This window comes from Garra rufa, chromosome 12 (genome assembly GCF_049309525.1).
Source record: "Garra rufa chromosome 12, GarRuf1.0, whole genome shotgun sequence".
NCBI lineage: Eukaryota > Metazoa > Chordata > Actinopteri > Cypriniformes > Cyprinidae > Garra > Garra rufa.
This window is the reverse complement of record NC_133372.1, coordinates 18,325,840-18,340,508: the sequence shown is the minus strand read 5'-3', so window position 1 is coordinate 18,340,508 and position 14,669 is coordinate 18,325,840. Positions and strand designations below refer to the sequence as shown.

The 14,669-nt window shown below is 37.2% G+C and overlaps 1 protein-coding gene across 1 annotated transcript in view; it reads left to right on the top strand.

Moving 5' to 3' along the window:
• The window catches only part of LOC141346629 (centrosomal protein of 95 kDa-like), a 79,834-nt gene extending 65,524 nt beyond the window's left edge, over window positions 1–14,310 (top strand). Inside the window, exons 10-11 of the mRNA XM_073851560.1 lie at window positions 11,889–11,960; window positions 13,477–14,310. Of these exons, the coding sequence (XP_073707661.1) occupies window positions 11,889–11,960; window positions 13,477–13,653 (249 nt within the window). The 3' untranslated portion in view covers window positions 13,654–14,310. The remainder of the gene's footprint in view (window positions 1–11,888; window positions 11,961–13,476) is intronic.
• The last annotated feature ends 359 nt before the right edge of the window (window positions 14,311–14,669 follow it).

Sequence of the window (14,669 nt, the reverse complement as noted above, 5' to 3'; positions counted from 1 at the left end):
CTCTGATGTTGTCTGTGGTTCAGGAGTGGCTTAACAAGAGGAATACGACAACTGCATCCAAATTCCTTGACACGTCTGTGTGTGGTGGCTCTTGATGTCTTTACCCCAGCCTCAGTCCACTCCTTATGAAGTTCACACAAATTCTTTAATCGATTTTGCTTGACAAACCTCTCAAGTTAGGGCTGCTCGATTCTGGCAAAAATTTTAATTACGATTCTTTTGGTCAATATTGTAATCATGATTATTGAACATGATTATGACTGGGTCCAAAACTTTATATTAGTGATTAATTTAAAGATAGCAATACAACAGAAAAAAGATATAAAATGGAAAAAAAAAAGTGCTTTAAAAAAATACTGAATACTTTCATGCAAGGTTATTGTAGTCTAACAATACTACAGAAATTTAATCTAATTATTTGAATGTAAAATAAAACAGCATCTTCACTGTAATAATTAGGCAAGGCAAGTTTATTTATATAGCACATTTCATACACAATGGTAATTCAAAGTGCTGTACATAAGAAAAATTAAAATAATCATCACAACAATAAAAACAGAATTTAAGAACATTTAAAATGATTTAAAATTAATTAAAACAGTAAAAATGATTATACATAAAATACAATGCAATCTCTTGATTTAAAATGAATTAAAACAGTAAAAATTATTATACATGAAATACAATGGAATCTGTTCGGACCTAGCACAGTGCTCATTCAATAAATGCACAACTGAACAGATGAGTTTTGAGTCTGCATTTAAATGTGGCTAATGTATTAGAACATCTGATCTCTTCTGGAAGCTGATTCTAACTGTGGGCGGCATCATAGCTAAAAGTGGATTCTCCTTGTTTTGTGTGAACCCTTGATATCCTAGACCATTGAGTGATTTATAAATGAGTAAAAGTACTTTAAAATCAATCCTAAACATAACTGGAAGCCAGTGTAAAGTCTGATGTGCTGTCTAATGGTCTTCTTGGGAAGGCCAGTGAGGAAACCATTACAATAGTCCACCCTGCTGGTGATAAAGGCATGAACAAGTCTTGACTGGAAACAAAACATCTAATTCTTCTTAGCAATGTTTTTGAGATGATAGTATGCTGATTTAGTTACTGCTTTGACATGGCTACTGAAACTGAGGTCTAATTCCGGAATCACACCAAGATTCTTGACTTGATTTTTAGTTATTTGACCCCTAGCATCAAGGTACGCATTCACCTTAAGAACTTCATCTTTGTTTCAAAATGCAATGATTTCAGTTTTTTCCTTGTTTAACTGAAGAAATTTTGGCACATCCAATTGTTAATTTCATCAATGCATTGGCAGAGGGAGTCAATGGGGCTGTAGTCATTTGGTGATGAGGCTAGGTAAATCTGGGTATCATCTGCATAGCTGTGGTATGCAATTTGGTTCTTTCTTATTATTTGACTTAATGGGAGCATATGCAGGCTGAACAACAGCGGCGCAAGAATTGAGCCTTGTGGGACTCCGCATGTCATGGACATCCACTTAGGCTTATGCTCTCCTATACTAACATAATAACCTCTCCCTTCTAAGTATGATCTGAACCATTTGAGAACCATCCCAGAAAGCCCAACCCAGTTTTCCAGTCTCTCTAGAAGAATGTTATGATCGACAGTGTCAAACGCAGCACTGAGATCTAGTAATACCAGCACTGATGTTTTGCCAGAATCAGAATTTAGGCGAATATCATTTATTATCTTTATGAGCGCTGTCTCTGTGCTGTGATGCGGTCTGAAACCAGATTGGAAATTGTCCAGGTATCCATTTGAGTTTATGTAGTGGTTCAGCTGATTAAAAACAACTTTTTCAATAATCTTGCCTATAAAAGGAAGATTTGATATTGGTCTATAGTTGCTCAATATGGTGTTATCAAGATTGTTCTTTTTCAGAAGTGGCTTAACAACTGCTGTTTTCAGGGAGTTTGGAAAAGTCCCAGAAAGAAGTGAGGTGTTCACCACTTCTAAGAGATCTGCTTCTAAACAGTTAAGCACACCTTTGAAAAAAAATGTGGGAAGTGTGTCAAGGTAACAGGTTGACGATTTAAGATACTGTACTATTTCTTTCAAAATGTTACTATCAATTGCTTCAAAAACAGACATAGTGACTTCTTTTTGAAGTTGCGGTCGGATCTGTTTGACCTCTGCATAACTTGAGGGTGTGCCAATCGTCTTTCTGATATTATTTATCTTCTCAGAAAAGAAGGAAGCAAACTCATTGCATTTGCTGTCGGAGAGCATTTCACTGGGAATCTGACTAGGGGGGTTTGTTAGTCTCTCAACGGTAGCAAAAAGAGTGCGAGTGTTGTTTAAGTTGCTGTTTATAAGGTTTGAGAAGAACATTTATCTAGCTTTACCTAGTTCAACATTGAAAGCATGAAGGCTGTCTTTACAGATGCTATAGTGAATTTCAAGTTTCGTCTTCCGCCACATCCGCTCAGCTTTTCTGTGTCGTCTCTTCATACTCTGTACTGCTGTTGATTTTCTCCACTGTGATTTCTGTCTGCCAGTCGTCTTTTTGACTTTCACAGGTGCAGTGTCATCAATGACATTCCTAACTTTTGAGTTAAAGGACTCCAGGAGAAGATCAGAAGTCTGCAGAAATGCTTGGCATTGAAGATATAGCCTTCATAAATAGCACACTAGTGTTATTGTTAATGCATCTCTTTCTGACAGAGACAGATCTAGATTCAGTGGTAGCAGAGATCAATATATCAAAGAACATACAGAAGTGATCAGATAGTGCTACATCCGTAATAACAATGGATGAAATCTTTAGACCCTTACTGATGAGTAAATCTAGAGTGTGTCCACGATTGTGTGTAGGCCCATGCACATGCTGAATCAGGTCAAAAGTGTTCAAAACCATTATAATTTCTTTTGTAGTTTTGATTTCTGCATTTTCTATGTGAACATTAAAATCGCCTGCAATAGCAAAACAGTCAAACTCTGAACAAATCATTGATAACAGTTCTGTGAACTCTTCAACAAAGGCTGAAGAGTATTTTGGGGGCCTGTAAATAATGATAAATAGAATGCGTGGAGAACCTTTCAGCACAATCCCTAGATATTCATAAGACAAGGACTGACAAAATGACACTTGCTTGCATTTATAGACATCTTTAAATAGAGCAGCTACACCTCCACCTCTCCTAACAGCTCTGCAGACACTCATGAAAGTTAGGAGGGGCTGTTTCATTGAGGACTGTTGAACTGCAGCTGTCTTCTAGCCATGTTTCATTTAGAAACATAAAATCCAGGTTGTTTGTGGTTATAAAGTCATTGATCAGAAATGATTTATTTTCTACTGAGCAAATATTTAAAAATGCTTGCTTGATGTCATTACTTTTTGTCTCTAGAGCAATCTTAGTTTGATGCCCAATAGGCCGCAGATTAGATGGGTTCACCATACCACTTGAGAAGGCCTTAGACTTTCTATAACTTGATAAAACCAAAATAGGGAAAGCTACAGGCACACTGGGTTCCTGCTTGTTCTGTAAACATTCCTGAATGTTGCTGCTATCGTAGCGGGGACCCGACACATATCACTGAGAGCTGTTATCAGTTGTTTTTGGTTCACTCACAGCAGACGGAGGAGGGTTTGGGCCCTGGCGTTGTGGCAGCAGCCGGAGAGCTCTCACTGGAGGAGGAGGACGAGCTGGGCCCACAGGCTCTGGTGGTTGTGGTGCCCGCCATTTTTTAGTTGATAACTGGGGGCTTGCAGCAAAAGAGTGGGAGAGTCTGGTTCCAGCATTTTTTATACCATTTTCTGTGAGAAGTTTAGAAGTGAAGATGCTGGAGAGTGTCTACCGCAGCAATACGAGATACTCGTGACAGACTGATGTCTCGAGTGCCTTTGGGTCTCGCTCCCTGTTTGTGCCATTTGATTAGTGTGTCGATCAGTTTTGGCTTGTTCCTCTACACTTACAAACTGTCGATATTGACTAGATTCACAGGACTCACCGGCTGTATGCTGAGGGGCTCCATGATGATGATGATCTTTGTGCTCCACCTATTTTGGAAGACCAGTAAGTAACTTTGTTTCGAGAACCACAATGCTTTGTAGAAGTCTGTGGCAGTTCGTGCAGCAAGTAGATTCCAGAAGAGGCATTTTCTTTCTTGTCAGTTGTGTTTTCCTGTCTCAGAAATGTAAGCTGCTGGCAGTGGGAGGCAAAGAGTCTCCTTTTTTGTAGTATTATTCCAGTTCCAATTTTTTTTAGTTTAGTGTTTGTATCAAAAATGTGTTGTCTGAGCATTGTGCTGATCTGCTGAAGTTAAAATCTTAGAAAAATCTGAGAAAAGTACATAAACAGGGAGCAAAGTGCGGAGCAGTAAGCAAGAGCGTCCGAACAGTAGCAAAGCCAGAAGCACTAAGTGTTTAATAATTAAACATGCTTTGTTTCTTATTCATACAACAAAAGTCCTTTTTACATTTTATTAACATTAACCCTCATCATGTGGTGTTCAAAATCCTATTACACCTATGGTGTTCCCGGTCAAAAATGACAGGCCAATAAAAAATAGCTTATAAATCACTCATTTAACCACATTTTCACCCAATCTTGGATTCAATCTTTTTGTCAACTTGTTTTCTGTCAATTAGGACTGGTTTTATATTTCTATTTGCATCTAATTAATTGTGGGCCTCATTTATCTGAGAGTATGCATCTCATTTTTTAAGTAAAAAAATCATTATTTTTGAATAATTTTGGAAATATTAAAAAAATATGAAAAAAATATTGGTTCTGTTGATCACACTAGTCTACTTTAATGGTTCACCAGGAAGTTTGTTTTGAAAAACTTTTATTTTGTAAAAAATGGCACATAGTCACACTTGTGGTGTTCCCGGTCAAAAATGACAGGCCTATAAAAAATAGCTTATAAATCACCATATGTAACGATCAGCCTTATCGGTAGATGTTACCGTGATTTAAAAGGGGTCAGATTAGGCTGTGTGAGATAAAATAAGTGTTTTAAAAAGATGAGACAACGACAAAAGTAAAGTGCATAAATAAATGTATTTACAATATTCACAAGGAACTAAAACAACACAGTAAAACCAGAATAACTTAGGCTGTTAAAAGCAGACTGTCCATTCAAATCATACCCTAAAACAGTCCTTAAGAATCCTAGTTGGTTGAAAGCTCCAAGTAAAAAGTGTCCAGTGTATATACAATCCAAAGAAGTGTTGTCCAATAAAAGTGATGCTGGAAGGGTAAGTCCTTAAAAGAAACTCCACAATCCAGTGTTTGGTCAATGACCCTGATTGTTTGACATGCTGCCTCCTTTATACTGTTTTGTTCCTGATTCCTGTCATGTGACTGATCACATGACAGGCAGACCCAGACTCATTTAAAGACATACACACATTAAAATGGTTAAGAGGAATAAAATGGCTAAGACAACATGAAAACCTATTAAAACTCAAATATACATAAAATCATAATATATCGAGCAGGTTAAAACATGTGTCCTGTGTGACAGTGTCACATAGTCCCCCCCCTTAGCCATATCACCCTGCAGCCCAAGATCGGTTGTTCACTGAAGCTAAGCAGGGCTGAGCCTGGTCAGTACCTGGATGGGAGACCTCCTGGGAAAACTAGGTTGCTGTTGGAAGAGGTGTTAGTGAGGCCAGCAGGGGGTGCTCACCCTGTGGTCTATGTGGGCCCTAATGCCCCAGTATAGTGATGGGGACACTATACTGTAAAAAGCACCGTCCTTCGGATGAGACGTTAAACTGAGGTCCTGACTCTCCGTGGTCACAAAAAAATCCCATGGCACTTCTCGTAAAAGAGTAGGGGTGTAACCCCGGTGTCCTGGCCAAATTCTCTCCTCTGGCCCTAGTCAATCATGGCCTCCTAATAATCCCCTTCCATTCAATTGGCTATATCACTCTCTCCTCTCCACCTGTAGCTGGTGTGTGGTGAGCGCACCGGCGCCGTTGTACTGTGGCTGCCGACGCATCATCCAAGTGGGTGCTGCACACTGGTGGTGGTTGAGGAGAGATCCCCCATATGATTGTAAAGCGCTTTGGGTGTACGGAAATGCACAATAAAAGCGCTATACAAATGCTTCATTCATTCATTCATTCATTCACTAATTTAACCACATTTTCACCCAATCTTGGATTCAATCTTTGTATCAACTTGTTTTCTTTCATTTAGGACTGGTTTTATATTTAATTTTCAAACAGTTCAATTGTAGGAGTCATTTATCCGAGCTTATGCACCTCAATTTTTGAGTGAAAAAAGCATTATTTGTTAATAATTTTGGCAATATTGAGAAAAATATTTTTAAAAAACTGCACTGTTGATCACACTAGTCTACTTTAATGTTTAACTGAAATGATTTTATTTTGTATAAAATGCCACAGTGTCACACTTGTGGTGTTCCTGCTCAAAAATGACCGGCCATTAAAAAGTTAATGTAGAAGATCACAAAACACAGCACTTATATTTTGCAATGCTGTTATTTTGAGAAAAGGGGTGCACAGTAACACTTGTGCTGTTCCTTGACAAATCTAACCATTGTGACATACAAGAAAGAACACATTAACGCTGTCATATAGAGAACACAAATCAAACACTTCTTTCAGTTTTCCAAATTATGAACTAACCAAAACGACAAACACCAGGTCTCTGTGTAAACTCATGCAAATGACTAACAAAAGCATTTTTAAAAAATTTTATCACTGTGTAAAAGAATGTTTCTTTCAGAAAATAGTTTGTGTGTGTGTGTGTGTGTGTGTGTGTGTGTGTGTGTGTGTGTGTGTGTGTGTGTGTGTGTGTGTGTGTGGCATACATGTATGCATGCACATGTCCAATGGCTCTATGTCTGCAAGCACACATATACATATGTGAACATGATAAACATGCTCCTGACAACTAAATTTTTCTCTAATTTTCAGTCTCCCCATTCACTTTCAATGACCAGGAGCTCGGATAAATGACTCCTACAATTAAACCATTTGAAAATGAAATACAAAACCAGTACTAATTGAAAGAAAACAAGTTGATAAAAAGATTGAATCCAATTTTTGGTGATAATATAGCATAACAAGTGATTTATAAGCTATTTTGTGTAGGCTGGTCATTTTTGACCGGGAACACCACAAGTGTGACTCTGTGTCATTTTGTACAAAATAAAAGCATTTCAAAAGAAATTTCCTGGTTAAACATTAAAGTAGACTAGTGTGATCAACAGTGCAATTTATTTTCATATTTTTCTCAATATTGCCAAAATTATTAACAAATAATGCTTTTTTCACTCAAAAACTGAGGTGCATAAGCTCGGATAAATGACTCCTACAATTAAACTGTTTGAAAATTGAATACAAAACCAGTCCTAATTGAAAGAAAACAAGTTGATAAAAAGATTGAATCCAATTTTTGGGGATAATATAGCATAACGAGGGATTTATAAGCTATTTTGTGTAGGCCTGTCATTTTTGACCGGGAACACCATAGGTGTAACAAGGTGAAAAAAACAACACAAAAAAGTAAAAAAAAATAAAAAATGTGGACAAGTTGTTATAGTCTCTGTGAACAAAGTCACTAAGTTTCAGTTCAATGCGATAACATTAACTAGTATTTTCAGGAAAAAGAAAATCTTCTCCAGTCAAAAATGACATGAACACCACATGAGGGTTAAGCACAGAGACGGCAGAAGGAATATTATTTGTTGCCGCTTTAAGAGCCACACGGATGCAATATACTGTTACACATGTATTTTCATTCTCAACTGTTTATGATAATTTAAGACATAACTGACAAGGGTTTACATGAATAATCACCGAGCACCTCATTTTGAAATATTTTTGTATGTATTTGACCATTTAGGCACTCACCTTGAGTCAAAAGATAACTGTACATATCCATGTTCTGCTCCATCTCTGAGCACTTACACAGAACAGCAAGAGTTCTCATTCTCGCTTTTAAAAACACAACATCAAAGAAACATTAATAAATCGAGCATGTCCTGTTTTATGAAAGTCACGTTACATGATTTTGCTGATTTGCATGTGAAATTAGGATTTTTTTGGAGGAGCGAAAGCGCACCACTGGAGAGGGGGTGGAGCTGAATGCCGCTGTCTGCTCGACCTTGAGCGCCTGTTTGTAGCAATGTTAGCAGCTGGCTGATACGATCCATGTTCAGTCACATTTGAGGGATTCCTCACCCAGGCATTTTCTGTTTTATTTAACATTAATAAATCGAGCATGTCCCGTTTTATGAAAGTCACGTTACATGATTTTGCTGATTTGCATGTGAAATTAGGATTTTTTGGAGGAGCGAAAGCGCACCACTGGAGAGAGGGTGGAATAGGGCGCAATAATCATTTCATCTCGATTACTGTATTTTCATGAACGTTTGAAGCCAAAGTCAAAACTGAATTTCGATTAATTGCACAGCCCTACTCTCAAGGCTGCGGTTCTCTCGGTTGGTTGTGCATCTTTTTCTTCCACAATTCCTTTCACTCAACTTTCTTAACATGCTTGGATACAGCACTCTGTGAACAGCCAGCTTCTTTGGCAGTGAATGTTTGTGGTATACCCCCCTTGTGAAGGGTGTCAATGATTGTCTTTTGGACAACTGTCAGATCAGCAGTCTTCCCCATTATTGTGTTATATGTGTATGCCAATCTTATTGATATTTATGGAGGTAATATACCATTTTATAAGTCCAACTGATAAAATTATTTGGGGTATACTATTAAACAAGATATTTTTGTGAAAATACGTTAGGTTTTGCAACTAATAGCAGACATAGATTAATTCCGTTTAACATTACGCATAGGCTATTACACACCTAAGAGATTGCACAAGGTAAGTGGTTTCTACTCAGAATGTTGCCCTAGTTGTGATGTAGAGATTTGGACATTATTATATCTGTTCTGGGCATGTGCCAAACTTAAGTTCTTCTAGGAAAATATAGTACACACTACAGGTATTATTAAAATTACTGAAATTTAACTTTAATCTGTTCCAATATTTATTACATTATTGGATAAATTGGTTTTGTAATCTGAACAAAAGTTATATATGATTTATAAGGATGGCTCTAATAGTGGCAGAACTGTATAATTGTAAAATAGAAATCTATAGAACTTCCCAACCATGCTGCCAGGCTTAGAGCTGTTATCTTATGTTCCAATAGAAAAAAAATAATATTCAGTCTTTACATTGGAAGAAGATGTGTGATTGTATAAAGTGAAGAAAAAGTATGCTCTTTTACAGGCATTGCTGTGAAGTGTGTGTGTGTGTGTGTGTGTGTGTGTGTGTGTGTGTGTGTGTGTGTGTGTGTGCGTGTGTGTGTGTGTGTGTGTGTGTGTGTGTGTGTGTGTGTGTGCGTGCAATGGTTAATTCAAGAGGATTTATGTTTGCCACCCCCAGTAACTCACTTGTTATATATTAAAAAAACAGTCTTCATCTTTCACAAACACACACACACACACACACACACACCTGGAGCAGTGTTTTGGAAATATGATGAAGATAGTAGGCTGTGGCATTGAATGAACACTGACTGTTTTTTTTATATATAACAAGTGAGTTACTGGGGGTGGCAAACATAAATCCTCTTGAATTAACCATTGCAGTAAGATTTTTTTCACCAATCCCCCCATCACCTACCTAGATAGCTTACTAATTCAGGTTAACATTTAGCTAAATGATTTGCATGGTTTTAAATGTTGCCAAATCACTTATATGTATCATATATATTTGTAGACCTGAATAAATTTGCTTTGATGTAACAGCCATTACATTGAGTACGTTTACATGGACAACAATATTCTGATTTTAACGCGATTAAGACAATACTCTGATTAAGAAGCAACCATGTAAACTGGTATTTTTGGTTAATTTAATCCGACTAAAGTCATAATCGGAGTAAACACAAATCGAATTAAGACAGGTGGAGTATTCCTATTTTAGTCGCATTATGGAAGACATGTACACACCTTAATCACACTATTCCCCTTGTGTAGGACTTTTCGCCACATTTTGCGACAGGATGCACACTAAAATGCTGCGTTCCAGGCAGGTTTTTGAGCTCGTAAATCACGTCTTCAAACCACGACTCAGGGCTTTGTAGCATTCCAGGCAAGTCACGCCAAGCATTTATTATTTTTATATTATTAATAATTTGATTGCAACGTTATATTGTCCTAAACTCTATTTTTCCACCGTGTGCCACTTGCATAAACACTGCACCCATAGAGGCTTTATTGTTTCGCGGGCTATGTCAAGTCAGAACTCGGAACTGGGAGTACGTCAATCTAGTACGAGTTCACGGGTGGGAATTCACGGGTTTGAGTGCCTTTCCAGTGCACTTTCACGGGTAGAAGTTTGGAAAAACACGGGTAACGGGTTGCCTGGAACGCGGCATAACGCTCTCAGTTGGTCGCACGTGCATGCTTTGGTTTCATTTTTATTTTTTTGCTACAACATGGTATTAATCAATGCTCATTGCTGATAAATAATTTGTCTGTTATCATAATTTATAGTTTTATGGAAACGTAGTTAACATTCAACCCGTTCTTTTTCATTAGTATTATTTGTGATTTTAATTTTGTGAACGGGATTTCCGCTATTGGAATGTCTTAGGATGCTTTTCACTTTTACTTTCGAATTCATGATCTTGGTTTTGCTTACATATATAGGCTACACCTATAAAACTAGCTTACATTGCATCTATTAACAAAAACTAATAAGACGAGGTATGGACTCCATCACATGCTGTGTTATATGCCGACTATACAATTTATTACAGGGCACTCAAACACTGAGCAATCAAATTAATTAATAAAAAATAAATAAAAGAAAGCCTTCAAAGCGTAATGTGAGGTAAACGGCAAAGATATCAGGGTTTTCAAAATGAAAACAAACAAAAAAAGTAAAACTAAACTGGCTTTCGGTGACTGTCCTTGCGTGTGTTTTTTTCCTAAAAACTGACTGGCTCTGAAATGCTCGCTGTATGGAGCAGACGCTTTGGACCAGCACAGCATGCACTCACACAAATGCGACCACGGCAAATTGTAACTCACACATTCTAAAATATTTGTTGCAAATGTCCAGAACCACTTCAAGCTTTTGTAAAATTAAAACCGAAACATCCAAAAAGTCTGTAAGGAAGATGAACTGATAGCGTGGCGTGTGGACCTAATGATGTGCCATTAATCGATCTATGTACTATAACATGTAAAACGGGAACATGAAAAGAATATTCTTAAAGCAACTCATGTAAACAGCTTAATCATATTATTGTCTTATTCAGAATAAGGTCATTAATTAGATTACTGGTGTCCATGTAAACGTAATCACTGATCTGTTATGATTGTTTTTGGCTTGTCAAAGTGAAACTGTTTTAGAGTAAATGGGTGCCTTTTAGTCTGGCAGAAATTATGAGTGGTTCCAAAATACATGCTCACATGACAGTAAAAGTGTACAGTTGCCATGATACAGGGGGTGGGTCAATTTACCCCACTCTCCCCTACTTTAGTTGAAGATAAGGCAGAAGCAGACTCAGAGAGTGCTCCACTCTTATCAAAACATATACAATACATTTTATACAATACACATATACAAAACATTATTACAGACTATGCTGTCTTTTAATTGTGTATTTGTAATAACTGGATAATTTGGACTAACAGGCACCCACCCCCCTTAGTGCCCCTTTTTTTGGGCCACTGCCCCTCAAAATGTCTGTGCACGGCCCTGGATTGCTAATTATCCACATGGGTCACTGTTCCTTGGACCCTGATGATTACTGTTTAGGGTTATGTTGTCTTTTCACTTATTTAGTGCTTTGATTCAAATTATGTTGACCCTGTATTGTAGCTTATACAATGTGTTATCCTGTTGCAGTTTTCTTTATTGGCGGAAACCTTAGCCCATGAAAGGCAGGACATACAAATTCGTAAGAAAGCACAGGAAAAGGTGAGTGTGTGCTGACTCCATGTACCATGAATACCTCTTTGTGTAATAATTATGTATATATTTATGTGTGTCTATATGTGATATATATAATATAGCAAATGTATAATTGATATTATGTACAGCGGGGAAAATAAGTATTTGACACATAAGCATTTTTATCAGTAAGGGGATTTCTAAGTGGGCTATTGACACAAAATTTTGACCAGATGTAGCCATCAAGCCAAATATTGAATTCATAAAAAGAAATCAGAACATTTAAGTATACAAGTTGAGTCATAATAAATAAAGTGAAATGACACAGGGAATAAGTATTGAACACACTTTATTTAATACTTTGTAGAAAAGCCTTTGTTGGTGATTACAGCTTCTAGACGCCTCTTGTATGGAGAGACCAGTTGTCTGCATTGCTCAGGAGTGATTATGGCCCATTATTCCACAGTCTTTAAATCTTGAAGGTTCCTTGGGCCTCTTTTATGAACTTTGATCTTCAGTTCTCTCCATAGATTTTCTATGGGATTTAGGTCAGATGATTGACTGGGCCATTCAAGCAACTTGATTTTCTCTCTTTGAAACCACTTCATTGTTTCTGCAAACATGGTGTGTAGAATGACTGCCAAAAAGTTCAATTTTCCTTTCATCTGACCATAGTATAGTCTCCCAATAATCCACAGGCTTCTCCAAATGCTGTTTCACAAACTTTAACCGAGCCTCAACATGCTTTTTGTTCAGCAATGGAGTCTTGCGTGGTGAGCGTGCATGGATGCCATGGAGGTTCAGTGCATTGCTTATAGTTTTCTTTGAAACAACAGTACCTGCTGATGCTAGGTCTTCCATGAAGTTCTGCCCGAGTGGTTCTTGACTCTTGAAAACTCTCCTGATTATTCTTTCGACTCCTCGGACAGGGATCTTACATGGAGCACCTGATTGTGGCCGGTTTATAGTAAACTGATGCTCTTTCCATTTACGGATAATGGCCCCCACAGTGCTCACAGGAACATTCAGCATTCTGGAAATGCGCCTATAACCATTCCCATCAAAATGCTTTTCAACGATAAGATTACGAAGATCTTGAGAGAGTTCTTTGCTTTTACCCATCATGAAGTCTTTCCTGTGTGCCTCCTGGGTAATGAGAAGTCTTTATAGGCCGTCAATTGGGACTAAAGCAGCTGATATCAATTAGTACTGATAGGGGGCAGGGTTTCTCTCTCAATACTGACAGATTTCAGTTGATCTCCTGGCTTTCTATGCCATTTTGCACCTTGTTATCTTCATGTGTTCAATACTTATTCCCTGTCTCATTTCTATTTATTTATTATGACTCAACTTGTATACTTAAATGTTCTGATTTCTTTGTATGAATTCAATATTTGGCTTGACGGCTACATCTGGTGGAAATTTTGCATCAATAGCCCACTTAGAAATCCCCTTACTGATAAAAATGGTGATGTGTCAAATACTTATTTTCCCCGCTGTGTATATATAAATCACTATTTTTTAAAGTATGCATTTTTAACAGGCTGTGCAGAAAATGAAAAGAGATTTAAGAAATAAGATGGAGAAGGAGATTGGCGAGCTGCAGAAGGTCATCATTCAGAATGACGAAAATAATTATTTCCGAGACTTGGATGTGGAACACTTACAGAAGCGTGTACAGATGGCATCTTTCCAGTACACTACCAGCTGCCTGCAGTAATCACTAGCCAATTATCTGTGATTAATACTGATCTTCAGTGCATCTTCTACGTACAGTCTATAGGTAGATAGCCAAATAAGTGGATTAAATTTCATGTGTGAAACAGCTTGAGATGTTCTTGCAATGTTCTTGTGAAATATTAATATTACTGTGATTTAACACTTAATGTTGAAATGTCATCAAATCAGTAGTAGACTTTTAAAAAGATTGTTCCCAGAAGTTGATCTTGTTTCACTCGTTTACTGTGGAATGTTTTTGGACTTTAAGCTTGTTCTATAGGATAACATGTGCAATCACTTTTCCCTTTGATTTTTTTTAATGACACTTCTACTGTCCTTGACCTTATTTCTGAGAGGCCTGTAATGATTTCCCACCTTGAATGTTCTTCAAAAGTTAACTAATGTCTGGTAACAACACTAATTATGATTGTATTTTGGTTTTCACATCAAACCAAACACTGGATTGTTCTGTGTTCAATGTCATAACACTTGTATTCATGCCAGGACTATTTATTAAATCTCACATTTTATAAATTAGTTTTTTTTTATTTTTTTTTTTTTTTATGAAATGTAGATATAAACAATCGGTCTCTGATGTTTTAGCCCAAAAGGGAAATATTTCTAATTACTTAAGTTAAATAAAAAGTATTTGGATTAAGTAACTGATTTGGGGTTTATATTAGACATCACACCAACATTTTTCCAGCAAATTTTTAGTGTGAATGCCTGTAGACCAGGGGTCTCCAACCCTGCTCCTGGAAAGCTACCGTCCGGCAGATTTCAGCTCGAAGTCCAGTCAGAGAGAAAATCAGATCAAAAGACCTATCTGACCTGAGTATGCGTCAGTCTCTTATTTTATCTTTTTCTGTGTAAGTCAGTACTGCCAAATATTAATATTTCCACAATAAGATCAACAGCGCTTTAGACACACAATCTCTTGACAAAAATGTAATTCTCTTCTCTGTCCACCATTAAAAAACATGTAAATTACTGTCATCTTTTTTAATGTTCCTTTAA